The sequence below is a fragment of the Pseudopodoces humilis genome, chromosome 15 (genome assembly GCF_049639895.1).
Source record: "Pseudopodoces humilis isolate 2021_Gansu_Grassland_sample_001 chromosome 15, ASM4963989v1, whole genome shotgun sequence".
Taxonomy (NCBI): domain Eukaryota; kingdom Metazoa; phylum Chordata; class Aves; order Passeriformes; family Paridae; genus Pseudopodoces; species Pseudopodoces humilis.
The window spans coordinates 13,926,085-13,950,663 of record NC_142214.1 but is presented as its reverse complement, the minus strand read 5'-3'; the positions used below and the strand labels follow the sequence as shown (position 1 = coordinate 13,950,663).

Genomic DNA, 24,579 nt, shown 5'->3' with positions numbered 1-24,579 from the left:
TTATTATAAGCATAAGGAAAATATATTTTGCTAGAGCCTCTTGCTATGTATGCTACTTATGCAAAAGCTGTGTAGTGTTTTAGCAACAAAGCAGAGGCAGCAGCAAGTGAGAGAACTGATCAACCCCAGCACTATTGTTGCTAAGAGAAAAGCCAGCCTTTTCCATACTGTCCTGTAAAATAAATCTGAAGTCTGTGATACCTGCAGGCCATCTCAGTGCTCAACACTCACTAATCTGACCACATAGGACACATTTATCTCCCTTTTCTCCCCAGAAGGAGAGTGGGATTTTTATCATGAATGTCTCATGAAGCATTTTGGTGAAGAAAGTGTCTGGTTTTCTTACACTGGCCATCTGCAGCATTGCTCTTCTGTAAAAGCTTAAGCGGCCATTTATGAGCTTCAAAATCTGAATTCCTGGGTTTTTTTTACACCGATAGAGGATAGTGCTGGTGCTTGGTTTGAGAAAAGGAGGGTTGCAAAAGGCTGAAGGAGGGACTCATAGGCGGCCAGAAAAAAAGCATAAAGTAGGTGCTGGAAAGGTCATGATAAATCCAGTAATTAGCCTCTGTCAGCCAGAAAAGGGAGAGAAGTGAAAGTTGATCTCTCCTGGAGGTATTCCAGAAAGAGAACAGTAAGGAAAGCTAAACACCTTAATTTTTCTTAGGATGAATTCATCTGCCACTGCAAGGTTTGCTGAGGTTGTAGGTGCTCTGTTCTGTGCTAGCAGGATGAATCTTTCCAAAACAGATCTCTCTGCACACAGGGACAGGTCAGGACCACAGTGTGACAGTGCAATTGATTTGAACAGGGTGCTCTCATGGAGAATGTGCCTGCTTTTCAAAATTACCAATTTCATGGCAATACTATTAAGTCTTAATTTTTGGAACTGTGCAATTTAGTAATTGGCTAAGTCACCTGAGTGATGTGCTAAATCAGACCAAGGTCAGCAAAGTTATTTCATGGGTGTTTACCTCTGTTGTCTCTGCTGTTTGTTTATAATACATTTAACATTAAGTATAGATCTAATGTTCACTATAAATTAAAATCCTCAAAGTCTTTATTTCCTGCACGGGAAATAAAGGGGTAGCATGAACAGCAGCAACATCAATTCACTGCCACTTCTGGTACTCAGTGACTCTGTGCTTTTGGTTCTCAAGTCTAGGGAACTATTCATTTACTTATAGCAGGGAGAAGACTAAGGATAGGTTGGAGTCCCAAAGAAATAAGGTCCTTTATCAAAAAGGGAAACCTAAGGGCATAAACTGCAAATGAGCAGGGGTACAAGGGCCTGTACATTGAGGTGTCTGCCTGCCATTGTGGCAGAACAAGTGAACACTACAAAAGTAAAAATCAGCCACTCTAAAACTATACCTCATACAGACAGCGAGAGAGACCTTAATAATAAGACCACAAAATATCAGCACTCTTCAGATAAGTTTCAGGGATACAAAGGATGGTTCTCCTGCTAGAATTCAGAACCTGAGCAATACACAGATTGTGGTGACTGCCAGAAGCTGGACAGTAAGGTCACAGGATATTCTTTGAAACAAGCCTTCCACTGCTTATTCCTTGAGGGAAGTTTGGGAAAAACTTTTTGTTTCTCTTAGAAAGGATTCTTGACCTTTTCTATGTTTCTTCTGCCTCTTAAATTTTTTAATCATATGATTAACATGATGAAGTACAACTATGGAGTAAACCCAGCAAGGAATGGATTTTGTTATTATTTGTTAGCGTTTGTTGAAACAAACACACATTTTAGAAAAATCATTGGTAAATCAGACAATGACAAATACTGAGTTTTAGTTACCAATATACCTTTATATATTCACAATAGGATTATCATCCACTTAGCCTTGATCATTTGCGATCAATTTATAAAAAATGAATTTCCAGGAAATGGTGTTTCAAACCACAATTTCAATGTGGAACTTTTTTCTTAAAAATGGACCATTCAGTAGAGTTTTCCAAATTTCTGTCACCTGAGATGTATACTTGTTTTCCAAATAAAATAATTTGTATGGAAAATCAGATCTAACTCTACCCAGAGTTCTGTTCTCTGCCATAGTTAGTACTGTCAGAGCATTTAAATCTACTAGGTTTTATGAGACATTGGTTAGCATTTTTAAATTAACTTGACAGTCACAGAATTTCAGGGTTGGAAGGGATCTGGGGAGATCAAGTCCAGCTCCCCTGAGAAGGCAGTCACCTTCTGAGTGAAGAGTAGGTTACAATGGTTCATAGGAATGCAAAAGCAGAATCAGTAGAATTTGTAATTGTCATGTTACAATTTCTCCTTTGTTGAATTGAGGACTCAAAATTAGTACAAATAGCAGCTTCTCATCAAGAGCATTTTTTATGGGAAAGGAAGACACTGTTTCAAGCCCCTTTTGTCAAGGTACATTAGTATTGAAGTCCTAAAATAAGCAAACTCGATACAGGAGTTATCTTTGCAGTAGGACCACTCACTGACAGATAGCTGTAACAGTTTCTATTGTGAAGTTCACCAAAGACACTGAGTAAACTGACATCTGTGTGGCAAAAGCAACAATGTTCACAGTATCCACACTGGCTAATTTAAAGCCACCTTAGATATGTCTACACCAAGCAGCCAAGCACTCTTCAGAATGCAGTGTGTACTCAGTGCGTGTGTAGCTCTTTTCTCTGTTAAAAAAAAAAATGTATAGAATAGTTCTTTAAGAATTGGAAGTGGCCACATTTGTTATTGCACACTTTCTTAGTTTGATTTATACCATTAGCCTGATGGAAAATAGGGATTTGGAAAAAAAAAAAATGCTAATAGAAGCCCAAATATATCTCTGTTGTTGCTCAGTTAAAAGCAGTTAATGTTTGTCAAGGATGAAGGTGACTCCTAAAGCGCAAACAGACTCATTCCGATTTGGTCACATTATTTTTTTTTTTGTTTTGTTTTGTTTTACCCAACCTCCTCTGCAACAATTAAAATAAAATTTGCAGTATTTCAAGTACTCCTGAGCGTCGTTCTGTGAAGCCATGAAGGTTACTGCGTTGCTCAAAGCAATGATGGGGAGTTCTCTGTAGTTCATACACAGCAAGGGCTCAGTGAACCATTCTGATTTGCAGATACCACATGCTTGATGGCTTGATATTACAAAAAATGGTTTTGGACTAATCCATTCCACACATTTGAATCCTGAAGGAAAAATACTCATTTTTAAAACTGTGACATGAGGAAGACAATATCTTCTCCATTGTGTTTGGTCCTAGATACAGTAACATTGGGCTTTTTGTCCTTGAGGTGAGACTGACTGGCAACATCACACACAGACTCTGAAATGCAATGTTGCCAACTTCATGTCAAAGGCAATTAAAAAGAAAGAGATACAATCTCCTCTGTTGACATTAGGGGACAGGTAGAGGAGAGTGAAGTATTTAATTTCATTTCATTTACCAATGAAGTAAAGAAGAAAAAAAAGGAGGAACACAGCACACATATTTATACATACACATACTGGTCCTTCAGGCCTTGGATTTTGGCTTTCTGATTCCCAGCACAATTCTGGATGGTTTGTTTTTGCACACAATGTTCTCCTACTCCAGAGGAACTCCAGCTATATTTAGCACTGACTGTGTCATCAGACAATCAGACCACAGCACAGTCAATAAGTTACGGTTCTCAGTTGGTTACTTAGGATCATAGAGAAGGCATTCTGCATAATTAAGGGCATGGTATAACTTCCAAAATAAATTCTAATTTAGGAGGACATATAAACTATATATATAAAATTCAACTAATGTGGTAAGTATCTTTGTTTTTACTGTAATGTTGAATTGAGTCTCTGAGGAGTGTCTTCTATACCCACAGCACAGGAGAAAAGTGTGGTGGGTTGTAAACTTACTTGTGTAGTCACTTGGCTGCTCACCCAAGCAGACAGACCTAATTAGAAACTGGGAAATAAACCTGCAGAAGCTCATGGAAAAAGGGGAAAAGTTTGATCATGAAGGCCTGCCTTCTTCTGCCAACACATTCAATGGCATGAAGTGTCATCCATCTCACCCTAAGAGATGCTTTGAGGCTCAGCAATTGCTGCCTTAGCTGGCTCACTAATGCTTCTGAATCAAGAGGGTGACAGGGCCTTCTTGTTGTCTAATCTCACTTTCTCAAAGTCAAATAGTTTTCTATAGAAATTCTGGATTTTCAGTTATGCAATGGAAAATACATATTTTCTTTGGATAGCAGACACTTTGTCTTTAACACTTCACCAAAAATATAATTTTCATTTTGAAGATGCCAACTTGTTTACCTGGTTATTTTTGAGCCATCCTCTTGTCAGTTCATTCATCTCTCCTTTGTGCTGTAGGAAAGTTGTACCAACTGGAATACTTTTCCTGGTTCATTCAATCCAAAAGCCAGTCAGTTAATTGATAGTGATGAATAAAAGCATCATTTTCACATTTTTCAGTCCTTGTTCACATCAAGAAGTAGTTTGTGTTTATTCCCGTGTTCAGTCTTTTGTGTAATAATTAAATAACTTCTAACAAAGTAAGTTTATGGGTAAATCCACACTATAGAACAAGTACAGCACAGTGCAGATGCCTCTTCAGCTAATGGTAAAACAACTAGCACCAAAATCAGGTGCAGAGATAGGAGTCATTCACAGCTACAAGAATCAGAAACGTTCCTGGGAAAAAATTCTCTTATGGATGAGACTGTGTGTCTTACTGCTTTTCACACATTCCTCATCTTCCTTCTTATTCAACACTGGAGTCAGCTGTTGGAATAAGGTCTTAGGGAGCAGAAGCACAATTACTGAGAGGCCATAGTTGTTTAAAAAAAAGAAAATCAAAAGAAAATTACAAATTAAAGTGGAAGAATTGTCTGGTTCACTCTGACTTCCATTTTCTAATCATCCTAAATTATTTTAATGCATGTTTTCAAGCTCAGAACTAGCAAAGGTCCCATGATGGAATTCTCCTAACACACATTTAATATTACATTTTACCAGTCCAATTTTATTCCAGTCTTGGCAGCAGCATTTTTCATTCAGGGCACATATATGGAGGTTTAGGGACCTGCCACCTGTTCTGTTTCTAGATGGTACTTTTAATACATGAAGTTTAGGAGTCATTGTGAAGTTAAAACCAGTTTCTTACTTGTAAAGGCCTAGGAATATAAGATAAAAAAAAAATTCTTAAAACATATTTTCTTTGAAATATCTTAAATTAATAATCAAAAGCTTCCATGAAGTCTAAAACAAATCAAACTCAGTCATGAAGATGAGAAACAGGAATTATTAACTGAGTAGTGAGGCTGATGGAGGCTCAATGAGATCATTTTGTTCAAAGATTAAAGGCTATGAACACTGAAATAGTTGAGGAGGATGGCTACGAACACATCTGACTAAAGCTGTTAAATTCAGTAATGATCAAAAGTTAATTATCAAAGCAGAGAGAACTACTCAACACAGACAATTTGAGTCAATAGCTAAGCAACCGAGAAAAGAATTTGGAAGAAGTATTTTCCTATAATGAAGTTATATAAAAGACGTACATTTCAAAGAAACCTGCCTAAAACAAGACTGCATTCTTCCTGATCAGAGAAAAATAATTAGCTGTAATTGACAGACCTGCTGCACACCAAATATTTTCAAACAATATGTTTTTGCATCAAAGCTTAATGTGTAGAATTACTCAATGTCACTTTGATTTTGCCTTCCTTTATCTTCTGCCACTGGGCATGATCATGATATTGCAACAATTATGCTTTGAAAAATGAATGAGCAACACCTACAAGAAAAATAAATGCAGAAGGACAGATCCTGCATTTCTTTCTCAGATGGAATCCCTAACATATTGTGTACAGCATTTAACATCACCATGATCCCACTTAAAGTCAATCCTTTGTATTTAGGAGATGACCAATTGCCTGATGATCCAACATCAAACTGGGCTGGCATGTATATTAATCCAAGCACTTGCAATGGTTTTTCAGTTTTGTGTAAGTAAGCATGCATGTGAAGGACACTTGCTTCAGCATGTGCCTTTCCTTAAGAGTTAGGAAAGTGCCTTTTTCTTCTAAGAAAAGAGAAGGTGGAAATTCTCCATTAAATCCATTAAAAATCTAGAGAAAGCTATGTGCTAGAATGTTCGCCAAGTCCAAGAAAAGAAAATATATCTATAATTCTTCCTGAAGTTGCTACGTTTCTTTCAGGATAATCAGTTGTGATCAACATAGCTAAGTGGTCAAAAATCAAACATGCAGGTTTTAGACTCCTCTCTTTAATATTCTGTGACTTTGACATTGCCAGTTCTCACTCTCTGAAATACCTTCGTCGTCTTTCATGTAAACAGTTTAGCTCACACGATCACACATGTGCTCTCCAGAATATATTCTGCTGTACTTTGTATCAATCAACTGCATTATCATTATTTACTTGTAATCCTAGACACTTTCTGCTGTTTCCTCTTTATCTGTATTTTGAAACCTGTTTTTGTGTAGTGATTTTTGAATAATTCAGGCAAACACTTTGATTTAGGTGCAAGTTTCACATGTTTGAACTCAGAATTTTTATAGTTCAGCTATTTGGTATATAGAAGAATCAAGGAAAATGCCACTCTACAGTCAAAAAAAAAAATTCTCACAATGTGGAAGAATGTTTATGAGCTTTAAAAATAATTTTAGTTTCCTGCAGGATGGGATTGAAACTTGGCTTTTAGTGGGAAGCTTGGGAAGCTGAAATCCCATTTTTGATGGTGTTTCAGTTCATTTTAAATGAAGCATTTATGTGTTGCTATGTGTAGTTTATTTCTTAGAAAGTTTCTTAATAGCATGCTTCTGAATCTGCATTTGCATATGGCTGCTGAAAATGGGAGATTTGGGAGAGAGCTGTTGGAAAGAGACACAATCACGTTGTCTCACTGTTGAGGCAGGGGCCCCATTTCATCCTAAGCTTGTTTGAGAAGGCATAATTAGGCTTGGGTTTTTCACAATTACTTGTGCAATCAGAAGTTGAGCATTTTCTGAGGTTTAAGTGTTCTATTTAGCTACTGTACAATTATTATAATTGATTCCTATCATGCAATCTTTGATTTATTCTTTAGATGGAAAATATAATCCAAATGAAACAAACATACTTTTCTTTGCAAGCTGGGAGCCAACCCAGAGGATTGCTGTTGCATCATCCGAGATCTCACAAGTTCTCATTCTTTCTCACAGATTTTAAACACATTATTAGGGATTTCCATGGATTTAAACCCAGATACCACCTTTGCTATGATGGGAGGCAAAAGTGTCAAAACAGCAGGTATTTTTAAAAACCAGCCCCATCATAAAGCCCAAGACAAAATTCATTCTGGCAAAATTTGGAACCGAGTTGTGCAAATCCCAGAGGTTTCAAAAGTTCATCAGTTTCCATAAAGGATTTTGTTTGTCAAGGGCTTATATGAGCATTTTTCTGAACCACTAATGTTCACACTTCCTATGTAGGAACCATTTCATTTCCATCCCTAAGTATAGCAGAGGTTAAAGTTCCTCACCATAACGCCTCTCCAAAATGTCGGCGGGCTTTGTAAAAATACCTCTGGAGGTAACTAGGCACTCAGACTTTCCTTTCTGTAATGGGTTTATGGATCAGTTGTCTTAATTCTGCCTTTCACCACTCTCTGTGTTTGTAATCTCTCCAACCATCTGACCACTTTTCACATTTAAGTCTATTACAGCCTTGTTCTGCAAACACCAGAAGGATTTCTTCAAAATGATACAAGACTAGCTTTTTCTGCCAGTGATACTTCCAGCCCTCTTCCTTTAATTGATAATAAAAATAAATAACTAATAAAATAAAAATTGTGTATATATATATAATAAATATATAAATAAAATAAATTTAAAATATGAAAATAAATAAAAAAATATATTGTTACCTGTTCTGAACAAAACAATAGTGGGCAAGTTTGGTTCAGATTACATAATTATGCCAGAGAAGCATTAAAGGGAAAATTCTCCACTAACATCTCAAGCGGCTTAACCAGTGTGACAGAGTGGTGCAGTTCTGCCATCGATGCCCCCAGCTGTGTTGCTTAGCAACATTTTAATTCAAGAAGAATCGAAGGAGATGAAATCCCTGTGGAGAAGGAAACAGAAATAAGAGGGCTGTTGACAGATGATCTGAGTTGTTTCTTCTAATATACTGTGAAGATCACTGGCTTTTTTCATGAATGATAAATGGACTGTACACAGATCAATGGGTTCAGCAATAAACTGGAAACAGTCTCCATGTCTGAGGTGGTGCAGGCCGAGAGGCCCAAAGATTTACTCATTTAGATGATTTGGAGTGTGTTTTCTCAAAGGTTTCACAAGAGGAAATTGATCTGAACATTTGGTCATCTCTTGCCCTTTTCTGTTACTGGTGAATAAAAACAGTTTTGGAAATGGAGTCCGTTCTTCCCTCTATTTTTTCCTGTTGTTCTTGTTCCTGATAGGGACAGATAGCTTGTGAGAAAGGGGCCAGACCTCAGAGTGGGAAATGAAGCAACAGTCCTGAATGATCATTTGCTAAAGACTGGTGGCCATTAAAAATAAACAAACCCCACTGATATCACAAACTCAGGCAGGAACATTTCAGACCCAGCACTATCTCTCTGAATGGTCCTACAGCCTGTGCCCCAACTCTGGGATGTCACTGTGGGTGAAGAGCTCCCCATGAGCTGATGTTTGCTTGCTTTGGTGTGGGTCTTGCTAATGATTTGTTTCCCCCGCCCCTCTTGTGTTTACAGGCTGCTGAAAAGACAAAATTGAGAAACATTCCTGTAAAGTAAGTTATTTTCATATCCATTTAAAAATGCAAGTTTAATGACATCATTGTATACAATGACTAAAAATACAGTAAGAGCAGTGATGAAGGAGATAATAGAATTCATGTTGGCCCTAATCAGAGTAGTAAAAAAGGTCAGTATCATTGAGAAAGATTTTGATTTCTCATGTGTCCCTAAAGATTGCATTCCTCACGCTTCATCCAGTTTCCATAAATTAATGTGTCGTCTATGAATAGTTGCCAAATAATCACAATCATACTTAATACATAGTGCTTCTAGCCTTGGGGAGGTTTGTACATGCTAAAAAGATTATGATTTTTAATTGCAATCCTTGAGAAGGTCTGATGGGGGAAATAACTAGAAATGTGCCAAATAATTTCTAGACACATGGGAATATTTTGCACCTATGTATCAAGGCTTTGCCATCCTATTGATTAAGAGCTCTTTCTCCCTGTGTGTGTGTGTTTCTCTTACACCATACATGCATGTTTCTGCTCTTTGCAGCAGGGCTTTGTGAAGGATGAGCAAGCTACCAGGGAGCGATTTCAAGGGCATTTTATGATAAGTTCTTAAATCTTAGAGCACTAGCAGCAACACTCAACCATATATCATTGAATTAAGAAAGTTGCTGTATAGATGTCCTGGCTCTTTGAGAAAAGGCATTTTCAATTAAAGCTTACAGCATCAGTTATTCTGTTTAAATAATGAATACTCCAGTCCTAATGGGCTCTTATTTACCAATAAAAACACATATTTTAACTTCAGTAGGTTGTCATAGCAGTTTAACTTCATCCCAGTAACTGTATATTCCTGTTACGGACAGAGTTCTTATTTTTATAGTAGTTTGCTGATCATGCTGACTTTAAGACTCTAGTGGGTTTGTGTTTGTAAGAATATGCACTGACAGGACTCCCCAATCATTGTGTTCTAGTTCACATAACAGAAGAGTACAGTTCTATTTGTCACTTGGATTCCATCGTGTGTAGTCATTTACACCTTTTATAAGGTGAACACAAAATATGTATGAACACTCCTTGGAGTGATTAGGCAATGTGTCAGATGACCATAAATCACTCTCTCTAAGTTTCATTCATTCTGATAAAAATTAGAAACAGGTTCCAGCAGGGGCCTGATAGCATATGAAACTTGTAATAAGACAAGGGACCATTCTTGCCTATAGGGCTAGTTCAAATTCAGTCCAAGCTGAATTAAAGTCATTGTTAGCTGGTGGTTGTTTAATGGAGAGTGAAATGAGCTGTGTTTTCACTTCACATTATACAGGATCCAGGAGTTGCAAGGTGATGAAATTCCTGGGAACAGCTCCAAAATAATCATTTATCATTCATACAGTTTTTTTATATATTTTGAGTCAAATTCTCAAGAATGACTCAACTGAATTGTGTCTTCCCACTTAGAGACATTGAGCACTGCAGTTATTAAACAGCATGTATGTGCCACTGATGCCAAATTAATCCACCAGAAATATTTGGGAGTTGGGGGAAAAGGATGATTTAAGTTAAGTAATTTTTTATAGGACATGAGTAAGGGTAACCTTTTGAGATGGAAGAAGACCAGGTAGACAGTCTCACTCTTTCCACCTACGCATGTGTATTTCGCCCTGTCATGTTTTCCCCAGCTGATTAACTTCTCCTTGACTATGTTCATGGTGGCAGCTTCGATTAGTACCCTAGGGGATCTATTATACATATTAATTACACTATGCATAACAAAACAGCTGAATAATCTGCCTAGTTTTGTTCAGTGACGTAACTATTTAAGGTACCTGTATACAGGTATGATTGTACGCTAAAGCTCTCAGGGCAAAAGAAAGAATAGTGTCTAAGATAGCAGTAGTAGCCATGGATTGCATTTATATAAGTGTCAGAGCCACACATAGTACAGCTTAGGCTTGGCCAGCTTTTAGTTGCTGCTTTTGTAGCTCTCAAATGTCAAGGAGAATTTCACTTGAATTTTAATGTTCTTCAGCTATGCAAAATGAAGTTAGTAGCTTCCATTGTCATAAGGGCTGAAATTTGTACAGATTCCTTCTTCCATATGTGACTTATCATATACATTTTTAAAAACACATTTTTATTATTAAGACATATGCGATAGTACACTTCTGCAAATGTGAATTGCTTTTGGCTAAAAGCCATGCACTAATAAGTAAAGTTGCATCTAACTGCATTTGACATTTTCTATAGTATATATATTTTTTTACATATATAAATATATATATATAATACTTGCAGTTGTTACTAGCAGAAAAAATTTCCTTGTTTTTACCTTGTGCTGACAGAGTTCTTGTGTTCCAAAACTGGAAGCAGAAATTAGTCCCTTTTCAAGGCTGTAGGTTATATAAAGTCCTTGGACAGAGCCAATAGTGCCGCCATTTAATGTATTAGTTTAGGAGCATGATGAAGATTTCTATAGAAATGGTCTGTTTACTTTTCATTGCTCGGTTCATTAATGTTGCTGGTGTAATGTTTGCTAGGAAGTCTACTGTTGAATCCCTCCAGCATTAAATAAAGTGGAAATACAAGGAAAGGGGTAAAAACAAGGAAGTAATCTTGTTGTAGTGCAGCAAGGCAGCCAAACAGCTGGTTTCTCAATGTTCAAGTGTATGTTGGTGCTCAAACTATCTTGTGGGAACTTCCTGATGGCCCAAGTAGGTGCAGTGACACATGGCTCCTTCAGAAAGAAGGCTTGGCTTAAATTCTGTGGTGCTTGTAGTACTGGCAGGCACTAGACATCCTCAGAATTCATCTTTATGTATTGGTAGCATCATCTGACGTATTATTACTATTAATAAGCGCCCAGAAAATAGCAAAGAAATCTCTATATGCAGAATTTACTTTTTTTTTTTTTTTTTTTTTGTGTGTGTGTGTGTGTACGTGAAAATAGAGTAGTTAGCTTTTCCAAAAGCGTAAGACCTTTTTCTGTCAGTGTATGACACCAAGGTGGGCCCCATAGCTGTTGAATCCATTACATTTAACTGATTTATGCTCTCCTCTTGTTATGTAAGGAGCATTTGCTTTCTCCTTTTGGTTTTATCCCTGTTTACACTGAGAGTCTGGTACAAAAGGGATTTCCTGGATGTAAAGTCCTACATGCTTATTTACTTGCTGGTCCTTATCAAGCTGTACCTATCCCTGCATCTGAAAGAAGTAACATGACTTAAACAATTTCACTCTGTGGAGGGTTTATGATTTCTAAAGAGCTGTTACATGAGCGATAGTTTTGAATTAGGGCATACCCAGAGGAATTCATTGTTTATATACTGTTTAATTAATAATTTATATATAATACTGTTATTTGATGCAAGAGGGGAAAACAGTGATATCATTAAAACCCCACAATAGCCTTGTTCTGAAGCCCAGATTTCTTTCCAAACTTGTGCAGACAATGGGAGCTCACATTAGCATAAAACTTACAGGAATCATATCCATGTTGACTTGTAACATCACATGTCCTGAGGTGGGTTGAGCTGCAGGATCCCCCCATATTGAGGGTAGTCCTCACTCTCAAGCACAAATGCACTTGGCTTGGCAGCCCCTACGTTAATGTGGACTGGAGGTTAACCAGCCCAGTGCTTTATCTCTGCCAGCAGCAGAAGGTGGAGGGAGCAAAGAACAGCAATTACGGAGACATTTCCCACCTTCCTGCACACAGCGTTTTGCACCGCCAGAAGCACACATGATGTGTTTAGGAGGCACCAATGGACTAAACTCTCCATGCAAAGTCTTTCCTAAAATCAGTTTATACTTCCTGTCCCCACAATGTTGTGTGACATTGAGCACCATAGTGTTGGGAAAAACAGACTTTTGTTTGTTTTAAACCTTTTTCCTCAAATTTTCACTGGAATCCACTCAAGTAGTTACTCTTTCAGAAAAGAGCAAATGATCAGTCACTGTTCTTCATCCTTGATATTACATCCCTCTGTTGTACAGACCAAGAAGTCTTCCTACTCCAGATCCACTAATAATGTGGATTAGCCCACCAGTGAGCTATATAGACACAAGGCAAGTCTCTTTGCAATTGGAAAGGAATACTCTATGTCTGCTGTGTTGTGCAGAGACAGTGTTAGGAAGATAAACATGTTCTTTTCAGGTTTTCCATACAAAGAGATGAGTTATTTGCATGGCAATGCTCTTCTGAATACTGGACTGGATATAATATCACTCTAAACAAATGTCCCAGATTACAATAATTTATGAAAATGGCCAGATGGATTCCTTGAGAAAATGTGGGCAGGTGAAAGAATGATTTGGCTAAAACTTGATGACATCCAACACTATGAAATACAACGGGTTTGTAAGAAAGAAATTAGAATTTTTCAATGGTAAACAAATGCTACTAAGAGTGTAGTCATGTAGTCCGTAAAATTCTGTAGAACTATGAAAATATTGGAAGCAACTTCTTGCTTCAGGAAAGAAAGCATTGCCTTCCTTGAGTGTCATTTATACTACCTTCTTTTATAATCCCTTTTAAAATCTTCTGTAGAAAGTAATGGCATTTTCCCCAAACACCTGCATATGCTTAAATTTGCTGTAGTTTTAATGACTCCCAGATACATGTTTTGAGGTTACAGCTTGTGTTAAAATCCAACTGGTTTTTGTATTTTCAAAATATTTTTTTCCATCAGCCACAAGTTTGTTAACCAGCAAGATTTCTGGCATTTATTGTCTTTTCCTGCCATAAAATTCATATTCTCTGAAGGGCATCGGACTTAACTTGGTATGGTTTCTGTCCCAGCCATCATTGGAAATGCAATCCATTAACATTTGATATCTTGACATTTCAATTGACCTCTCATTTGCAAAGCGCAGTGGTATTTTTCATGGCCTTTTCATCCTTGATTATACATGGGATAGGAGTGCCTATTTCTCCTGACTGCACTTTAAAAATATCTTTGTTTTACCAGCTGGAGTAGCATCTTGTTTTTTGCCTCCCTGGCTAGACCTTATTCTGCATGGAAGGTCTGAGGTCTAAGCAAGTCATGCAGAGCCAAAGGATTTTCTTAATGATTCACTAAGCAGGAGGGCATGCAGGTCAGGCTCCGAGGGTCAGTTAATGTATGCAGCAATAGCAGTAACCATAAAGCGATCTCCTGCTCCCACTGGTAAAAATGCAGGCCAGTGGGCTGACTCTGAAAGTTGTTCTGTTTTTGACCAGACAGATCAGGCACTTGTACCCAATAGAAGTAGGGAGGAGGCAGCACGTTATTGGTACATGTGCAGCTCCTGCACAGCAGAGTATCTTCTGCATTGAGGGTCAATTTAAATTTGATATAAGAAAAAACTTTTTAACATGAGGGTGCTGAAATACTGGCATAGGTTGTCCAGAGAGGTGGTGGATCCCTCTTCCTGGGAAACATTGGAGGTCAGGTTGGACAGGGTTATGAGCAGCTTGATCTAGTTGAAGATGTCCCTGCTCAGTGCAGGAGGGTTGGGCCAGATGACCTTCATAAGATCTTTTCAACCCAAACTGTTCCATCATTCTGTGTGTATATATATACATATCCTTATGACCTGTGGGCCATGGGTACCTATGGACATTTGTCTATGTGTACAGGACATTTGATAAAGGACTTAAACCACTTTTAAAGAAACAAGAAACCCAAATCTGCTATAACTCATTCTCAGTAAAACTCCCAAGCAATTTCCACATGCCACCTGTTTATCTCTGATTCTAAATCTTCCTTACATTTCTCTTCAGACTATTTCTGGCAAATTACTAAAGCAGACAGCACCAATTCAATTAGTTCTAAAAATCCATTATAACATAAAGCCTAAAATGCCTGCCCATATTCATTCTTTGAAGAAATCCATTCACATTTGTGTTTTAATACTTTAAGTCTAGCATGCAAAAGAACTCAAATGCCCAGCAGAAATCCAGGGAAAACCCACTTACAGGCAATTATAGACAATGTTCTTTAGCCCCCGATCTTCCTAGTCTGTCTGCTTAAGCATCCTCACAGGTGCAGTGATTGGTCAATGGGATTGGTTTATTGAAGGAAGGAAGGAAGGAAGGAAGGAAGGAAGGAAGGAAGGAAGGAAGGAAGGAAGGAAGGAAGGAAGGGAGGAAGGGAGGAAGGGAGGAAGGGAGGAAGGGAGGAAGGGAGGAAGGGAGGAAGGGAGGAAGGGAGGGAGGGAGGGAGGGAGGGAGGGAGGGAGGGAGGGAGGGAGGGAGGGAAGGAGGGAGGGAAGGAGGGAAGGAGGGAAGGAAGGAAGTGGCGGAAGGAAGGAAGGAAGGAGGGAAGGAAGGAGGGAAGGAAGGCGGGAAGGAAGGAAGGAGGGAAGGCGGGAAGGAGGGAAGGCGGGCGGGAAGGCAGGAAGGCAGGAAGGCAGGAAGGCAGGAAGGCAGGAAGGCAGGAAGGCAGGAAGGAAGGAAGGAAGGAAGGAAGGAAGGAAGGAAGGAAGGAAGGAAGGAAGGAAGGAAGGAAGGAAGGAAGGAAGGAAGGAAGGAAGGAAGGAAGGAAGGAAGGAAGGCAGGCCCTCCAAAATTTCACTAAATCCTCAAGTGCCCCAGACTCTGCCAGCTGGGCCCCGTGGTGGAATCTGTACAGACCCGCCATACTTGCAGCAGGGTCAGCACCTGCAGTGTCGCTGTGGAACCAAGAGGCACAGGCTGCTGCTGAGCTGTGAGCTTTATTTAGGGCTGCATTTCCTCAGCAAAATGTGAACGCTAGAAATGTTGCAAAGGATTACTTTACTCTGAGAAGTTAAAGGTTAGTGTTGGAAATGGATTATAGAACTCCTACTTCTAAACTGTTTTCAAAGAAATGCACATATTAAATCTTTTCTGATGATATTGCATTAATCCTTAAATACTGATTTTTATGTAAATTTTGACTCTTGCAAAGCTCTGACAATTCAGCTATCCCCATGTGGTTTTTTCAGAGCTCAATTTCTCCTTTAGATCTTTTTTCCTTTTTGCAGTACCATTTGCTTTATTCTAAAGTCATCACAGCAGCTAGAAGATGTAGTACTTTAGATATGAAATAATAAGTCTGTTTAATATTTTACTTTTATTTTCTGGATATGTTCCTCTGACACATCTTGTTAGATAAATTTTTATCAGTCCAAAGGATAACCACAGTAGGGCTATTTTTATTTCTAGGGAAATGATGCATGATAACTACTGGCAGGACTCAAAGCAATAAATCAGTCCTGTTCCAACCACAGAATGTATTAAAAGTCTGTAGCCTGTGGTAATAAGTTATAATTTAGTTGACTATCAGTTTGTTTGGACTTAAAACTGTACAAATGAGTCACATTGGCTAAGTCCTGAGATATAAAACAGGTAGTGCTTTATTAAGATTTTCAGCTACCACCACAACAGGTACCTGGAGAGAGCACGTTTTTCATATGGGCACAATGCACTTTTATAGTGAAACACTTCGGATTTGATTGCATAATTTATAGGAGATGGTTAAATTCCCACATAGCCTGCATACTCCACAGCGTTTGCTTACAAGACAATGAGAAGGACAGAGCCTGAGAGCTTGTTCATCTCACCTCTTACACATCTGAATGCGCACCATCAATATCAAGAGTGCTGGCTGTATCCAGCCATGAGACACCTCTCAGCTACCAAGGTGCTCAGTGGCCATCACAGAACTTCAGGCACCTGGAGAATCCTTCTATTTGGATCCTTGTATTTACAGAGACATATATGCTAGTCTATCAAGGCTAATCACGCGTTCTGTGAAGTTTGTCAGAAGTCTTGCAGCTGATGGGAAAAAAAAAAAGTATTTTCATTTTAATTGGGTCACTTTTGTTATTTTTCAAAACATTTTTACACCTTCATTGTGATGCTTGTCAAGATTAAATTTAGGTCCATTTTTAAAAGTTCTGAAAAAATGAAAGTTAGAGCCAAACAAAACCTTATTTTGTCTGACTTTTTGATGGGAAAAAAGGTTAGTTAATGTAATTTTTTTTTCCAGTTTTAGTATGTTGATCAAAGCTCTTGATCAAAGAAGCACCCATTTGTTCCTCCTCACTCATCCTGTGGTTTTGATAATTTTAGATTTTATATTTGTCTTCCTGGATATTATTTTTAATTTTAAATTACTTAGCATTTATTCAAACCATTATTCCGAGTGTCTGCTTTGGGCATTGCATCAAATAACAACTGTTTTCTAAATACTTGTGATATTTTTTATACAAATGCTTTAAAAATGTGCTTCCAATATTGCAACCAATCAACAAATGCTAGGAAAACTGGAGTCCTGGTCCTGATATAACTGGGAGAACCTGTGCTGCTGGTTTCAGTTTGGCTGGCGGAAACCAGCATAGGAACCAGAATTCAGATACCCCTGAATTTCTCTGTTACACCATTTTTGTGTTGCTGGAAGATAAATAACCAGAGCAAAACTGTTATTGTTAGAGTATGTATAAGACTATATGGTTTAGTTAGATTCAAGCATGTTCTAGACGTTCTCCAGATGAAGATCTCTGCCTTGGAGAGAGCTTGGTAAGAGCCAGTGGATAAAGCTACAATGCAGTGGGATTTCACTGTATCTTGAAGCTGTATTGATTGTATCTTTGAAATCTGTGGGCCTATGTCTGCTGTCCTTTGGACTGTAAAACTCCACAAATTTTACTGGCATTTCTCCTATTTGTCCTTGATGTGCAAGGGGACAATGAAGTTTCCTTTTCTTTCTGGCTTGTGGCCTTGTGGTTATATATCTAGTAGGTTTCCTCTATTCACCATGATCAAGAAAACAGGACTGAGTAAACGTGGTCCTCCTTATCATGTTTTAAAAAAATCTGCTGCTATATAGAGAAAAGGTCCTTTACTTTGGCAGTGAGTAAGTGAAATAAAAGGAAAACTGTTGTCTTTCAAGCATTTTTTAAAGAAATACTGCTACAAAAAATAATGATCTTGTTCTAAGTGAAAGAAGTAGAAAAAAATTCCAGTCATTTATGATCAATGAATATGAAAGAAAGGCAAAGCTAGATAATGTTTCAGGAAATAACACTGCTACAAGGTTAATTTTGCTAGTACAACATTTCCTAGTATTGAATTGCCTGATATACTCCCTCAGGGATTGCTCCTGCGCTTGCAATAATCGAGGCTGATTTTATTGGAAAATCACCTCTGGATGAAAGACATACTCTAGAGAGAACTTTGCATGGGTACAAATAGGTTTTTGGTGCCAGTGCCATGTTGCCCAGGCCAGCACAGTTATAGTTCCCAATCTGTCTGTGCATTCAAGCAGCAAATTCATTAGCAACCCTTCTGGCAGGATAGAAAGATAGACATATTAGGGAAATTTACTTTGAATTGTTTTCTGGATTTGTTGGATAATAGTTCAGTAATCAAATTGCGCCTCCTAACAAGGATATTAAACATTTTTATCAATAGTGGCAGGGAAACTGCAGATATTCCTTTAAGTGCAGAGCACTTCGCTGTAACACTATGTGACTAGCAGACATCATGGATGAAAGAAGAGATTAGTATTGTTGGAGTCGGGGTGCTAACGATGTGGCGCTGATTTCTGTGTTGTGTTCTACATCGAGGCTGAGTTGAGCAGTGCAGCTCTCCCATTACACTGTAATGGGAGCATAAGCTCCTGCAGCAGCCCTGCCAGCTCATCAGCCCTGTCTCTGTGGAAGGGCCATGTCATGACAGTGCCACGCTCTCTGACCATGGCAGCCCAGTACCGATCTGTGCAGCGGCTTCTAGGCCTCATCAAGTGGAAACCGAGCATATTGTAAACACAGCGCGTTTTGCCTCCAGCTGAGAGCAGGGACACGTGGAGCACCGCGGACCAGGGCCCGGTGCTGACCTTGGAACAACTTTGAACATGGGGAGGCTGCAGGAGCGCTGGGAAAAGGCTGATTCAGAGAGACAGATTAGTGAGGAAGAAAAAGCAAGGAGATTGGCACAAGGACAGTGGAAAAAAATCTTCCTAAAGAGAAAAGGGAAATTTTTTTGCGCTCAAGGCCAACAGCAAAGCCTTATAATCAGGCTCATCTGTCCACACACCAACAGCAGCAAGAAAAAAATGTACTAGGTGCAGCTTGCACACTAAGGTCTGTGTAAAAGTGTTCTGCTGGTAAAATACAGTGCATGTACTAGAATTCATTAAAGAATAAATTACATTAAACTCAGGAAAGTGACAGGGTTGAAAATTATGATTGTAAAAAATAAACTGCATCCACTGTACCCTAATTCCTGTTGTTTTTGTGATTGTTTTGCTGTGAGGAGGAGAGCCATTCTTGGTATCAATCACAGTAAGCTATTTAGACACAGAAATAAGTGGCATATGGCTTAGCACTTTTGGGTCTAGCAATCAAGTAGTAACCTCCTGCAATACAACTGTAGTTTGGTTCCCAATGGGCTTCACTTTGATGATTAGATATATTGAGTTCCCTGTGTCGTTCAAAGACAGCAGAATTTCATACAAGTTGGTGTTAGCTTCCTCTCACTTCATTTCAATTTTCAATAACCAGTATCATCACATGTAACAGTTTCTTCGTAGTGGAACTTCATGTCAAATCAATTTGTCCTTCAAGTGAAAGAGAGCTGTAAAAGTCTTCTGAAATACTGATGTCTGGAAAAATTCCTACCATGGTGAAAATGGGAAGGGAATTTTTTTACTTAATTCTCCTTAAGATGCTTCAGTGCCCAATCCCCAGATCATTAATGAAAACTCAAAAACAAGGCTTTAGTACTGCATTTCGGGATGGTCTTAGAGTGCTTCACAGGATTTACCCAGCTGCTTGCTGAAGTCTTTGTTGTGATAAGTAAATAGAAAATATTTGGTCAGTCATATTTGAAATCAAAACTACGATATTTAATGTCAAGCTCTGTGTAAGAGTAGTTAGATTAGAGGAGAATTTAGACTTTAAATATTAATTGATACCTCTGCATTTCAGCATGGCATCTATTAAATAGGAACGTGCTTCACAGAACTGCTATTTTTCTGGTCCTTACCTTCTCTCCATCAGCTCTGGCCCGTCCCTGGGCAGTGGAGAGGTGTCCTTGCAGGCAGAGGGAGGGAGCTAAGGGCTTGAGGATGAAAGCATGTACCCTGCTGGAGGTCAGGATATGGGGAAGGGCAGGAAGAAAGTCAAAGAGTAAAATGCCCAGAACATGCATTATGGTGAGCATAAACCTGCAAGACAAGTGTTCGCCTTTTATGCCAGGATTTTTGTGGAGAAATCTGGTGTATTGGAGAATGTTCTGCCTATTCCAGAGCTTAAAGCTGTATACCCCCTAATGGGCCAGTCCCATTCTCTCTTTGTTACCCTTACTCTGTAAATTTACAAAACAGAGGAATTCTTTCAAGGTCCACCAACGTCCCACACAACCTGTGCATAGAGATTCACCTGGCAGCTTTCCATATAGCATGTCCCATGCATGTGGATTGTGCCAGAGAGTGTAACAGCAGTGTCTTTAAAAAGAAAATTCTGGGTCACACATTCACCACAAAGTACTAAGAATAATTTACAATTAGTCTTAATATGCTATAAGAAGAACAACTGCAGACAAATACCTCACAGCTTCATAATCCTGACATGGACCAAGCAGCAAAGATGATTCAGCTGCCTATGTCATATACCCAAGACTGCCCATCCCGAAGTTTTATTTCTTGGCAGTTTCCTACAATTTTGTGAAATATTTTTTTAGTGTGACAAAGTCACTTCAATTACACAGTCATTATAAGTTTTGCCAAGGTAGACTGTGGATCGTTTTGTGTTCATTAGAGCACAAAATTAGAATTTTCATTGCAGCAACTGTAAACAGTATTGGCTCAAAAGAGTCAAGCTTTCTTCCCTCCATAAAATCTTGGATAAGCTATAACTGAAGACTTCCCTTTTTTTTGACAGATTTTAATTTTTTTTAAACTGCCTTCTGGGTTGTTGGATTTTTTCTTCTTCATCGTAGTTCTTGATGTATTTGTTTACCAGAGTAACCAGTTCCCTTCAAAATTATGACATTACCACTGTCTGCATGAACAAGCAGGAGCAGTCAGTGTTTCTAAAGCTGTGAATATATTATTTCTTCTTGAATGTTACAGCTTGATGCTTGTCACTTTAGACCCAGTCAGGGCTGTAAAAGCCATAAACAGGAAATAATCCTGTTTCAAAAATACTTCATCATCTCTTTAAGTCCCACTAAGCCCATTAAGTTTTCACTTAACTAATACCAGTGTTCATTACTTAAGTAACAATTAAAGTTTCTGTTTCATATTCTCATTCATTTATGGTTATATGTGATTGACTTTGCTTATCACGCTGATGTAAATATAAAGAAATTGCATCAAAAAAGGATCATTTTATAAAGCAAAAGTTAAGCAAATAACAAGTAAATCTAGCACAGAGTGTTGCAAGCAATGGAATAAAAACCCAAAATGTTTCCAGAGAGGTCCAGGCTTTTGAAAGATATTTAAAAAGTATAAGACAGCCACTTTTTGCATCTGTTTTTAGAAAAATAAATAAGGTAGAGAAAAATATCTTGGAGAGAAGATTACATTTTTTCCTTGATTTTTTTAGTAATTTTTTTTAAGTTAATTTAACTTTCATATTGCTAATTTAGAAGCATTGGTGTAGGAAGTAGTGGAATACTGCTTAGTAGAAAATAAAAACAAATTGCTTCATCTTTGTTCATGTTTCAGTTCTTTGGGCTGAAGGTGAACCTATGCTGCTCTATCTTCCTTTTCTGTCTGTGTGTGTCTTTTGTGTGGGTGTTGTCCTTGGGCTTCACTTTGAGGAATTTCCAGGCTTTGTTTATAAATTAATATGTATTTACAGGGAAGGAGAGATGACAGAGACTATTACAAAAGTAGCAAAGATCTTCAACAGACATCTCTGTCAGAGCTTGCACAGCGGCAATGCTCTGCCTTGCTCCTACAAATCCATGGAGTGCACACTTCTCTTGGCATGCACATTTCTCGTGTCTTGCCAATAGGAAGCCCAGTTCTTAGCAATTTATTTTTTTAGCTGTAGTATGTCATGATAATTTCATTCAGGATAAGATGTCAGCAAATGCACCAACAGTCTTTATCAACTTATACCTCTCAGCAAAACCTGTAGCTACAGTGACTGGGGACAGCAAACATATAGCAAAGGCATATCTCTTCTTCTTAAAGAAATGTATTTAACAAGGTTATATACTATTTGCATTCCAAATTTGCAATTATCACCCCATGAACACACAGTGAAATCATTCTAGTGACAGATAATGTGTTAGATATGTGTAGTTAGACGTTTTGTAGATTAAACATGCTGTTAGATAAAAGGAGGCACAGCTACATTAACATTTTATAGGAATCAGTGTAGTCTGAATAATGTGAGAGCTCATTGAGATACCATTCCCTTGTGTGAAGGATGTATGTTTGTGAATGCATGTGTGTGCACACAGGAATGCAAATCACTAAATGGAAAGATTAGCAGATTGTGGATTGTGGAAGCCTGAGTGTATATAGTAGAAAATTTTCCTTCAAAGCACATATAAAGGTTTGATTCTGCAACTTTATTCCCTACCCTATAATTTTACACTAGCTGGCATAAATTAGCAAGCTGGGAGTCTAAATATATGTGTCTGACATACCTCTCAAAAGAAATAAGATAAATGCACATGGTGAAAAAAAGAGTAGCTGTGTGTGTAAAATATCTATGCTTTCTTGAACATAGGTTACATTTAAGTCAGGGAAAGGAAAGAAAAATCCTTCAACTGCACTTTCTCTGTGTTGATTGTTGTCTGGAGTTCTCTGAATATATTTCTTTTTAACTTCAATGTTAAGAAACTGGCAATGCCAAACACTTCTTCTCTACCAAATGTGATAATTTCTGAATCTAGACAGAGGCTTACTTGCATTAATGTGCTCAGTGGTCTGGTGATAATCAGTAATATGATGAGGTACAGGGAAGGGGAAAGGCGGGCCTTCCACATTTATTTGTTCTGGATAAATGATGCCCATTAATCTATCAGGAAAATATGGAATTAGCAAGGAAGAAACCACACTTGCAAATTTGGCAATTGCTAGCATGCACAGATGGCCTTTCAGTGTTTTAAGATTTTCCAGTCTTTTGATATTGATACCAACATTGAAAAGTAGCCTGTGCATTTCTAATACTTATCTGGAATAGCCATAGAAAATTAACATTGTATATTTTGGATTGTTCAGTTTCCTCTTGGTGTATTTTCATAAAGTTTTTTAATCTGAAAGGTAAAGCTTTTATGTTCCGTTTTCGGTTATTTTAAGAACCATAATTGGAGTTTGATTTCCTAAAATAAGGACAGCCAGCATATCCAGACAAAGGCACTGGGACAAAAGAGGCTCTTAATATGAATTCAGTTGAACAAATTTTGCAGGTTGGTAGTCCAAACTGCTTTCCTACTATTAGAGACCGTGACCTTCTTTGTAAAGTGTTCTCAAAGCCAGGATGTTGAGTCCCTCCTTGATAGAGTGTTATTTATTCTTATTCTGCTGACAACCACTGATTTTCAGTCACTGTATCTCCACTGGAGTTGGGAATCTGACCCTAGAAATTCAGTGTTTAAGGGAATGAAGTCAAGAGGGAAGGATGTCATCTGCTTAATTTGCTTTGGGAGTGTTTGGTTGATTCTTTAAAGACCATGTTGAAATATTTCACAGAAGAAAACACAGAATAATTCTTGCCAGCTCTACTTTTAGTTTATTCTCAGCTGGCCCAGGGGATATAGTACTTTAATGCCTGTTCTGGAATGTGTCCTCAGCAGTTCTGTAGTGCACAACTCGCATGTGCACAGGACAAAGACATCTTTGACTTCACACAACCCAAGGTGCTTTGTATGAAAAATCACGTTGGAGGAGGAAAAAAAAGAGAATAAAGAAAAAAAACAACACTAAGTGCAATATGAATTTTAATCTGGTGAAAAAAGGTCTGAGATGATAAGCTGAAAGTTTTAGCTGTGTTACAGAAATACTGTATGCTGGTGTTGCCAGTGTATCCAGTTGTATAGGTCTGGTTTGTATAGATTTCTGTGGATCCAGATAGACAAGCAGATGGGCAGTCAGACAAGTAGATATGGGTATTCGATAAAGCTGAGCCATATATATGGGACATTAGGGCATAGATGTGCTATTTTTTTTTTTCTTTTTGTTTTGTAATAAAACAAGGCAAATGAGAGAAACATGAAGAATTAAATATTAACTGCTAACAAGAAAAAGTCCTAATCATGGTTCTGCAAAAACATTCCTCAGCATCTGTGGTGTGGGGATACCAAACTGTTGCCACTGGTGCTGAATAGATCACATGGACACAGGTCGAGGTGTGGTGAAAAGAAGAGAGAGTTTATTTTTCCTCCCAGGATTTATAGGTTTCTGACCACGGCCAGGAATTGGATGGTCAGGATAACACTTTCTCACTGCACTGGCCATGGGAGATGTCCATCACAAGACGTGTAACAGAAAGAATGTACACATATCTATGTTTACAGTTACTGTCCTGGGAAAGTCTTTAGAAAACCATGTCAGCAAGCTCAGAAGCTGAGTTTTCAGGGCGACATCTCACCCTTTTTGGTTTAAACAAAAAGAAAAGGAAAAAGAAAAATGAACAAAGAAACTAGCAACATTATAAACAATCAAAAGGATAAATAATAGGAAAATACAATACTCTATACAATCAGAAGGCTGTAATTTCAGGGTGATATCTCACCCTTTCGTTATTACAAAAAAAACCCAAAAAAACCAAAACCAACAAAACCCCAAAAAAATAAATTAAACAAATGTCCAACATCAACAGCTGCTTGTGGATGGCTCCCTCTTTGGTCACAGAGGCAGAATCCATG

The 24,579-nt window shown here is 38.2% G+C and overlaps 1 protein-coding gene across 5 annotated transcripts in view; it reads left to right on the top strand.

Moving 5' to 3' along the window:
- AFF2 (ALF transcription elongation factor 2) overlaps positions 1-24,579 on the top strand; it is a 339,956-nt gene that overhangs the window by 251,554 nt on the left and 63,823 nt on the right. For all 5 annotated transcript variants that reach the window (XM_088062758.1, XM_088062757.1, XM_088062759.1 and 2 more), the window contains exon 9: positions 8,752-8,789. In XM_088062758.1, the coding sequence (XP_087918884.1) occupies positions 8,752-8,789 (38 nt within the window). The remainder of the gene's footprint in view (positions 1-8,751; positions 8,790-24,579) is intronic.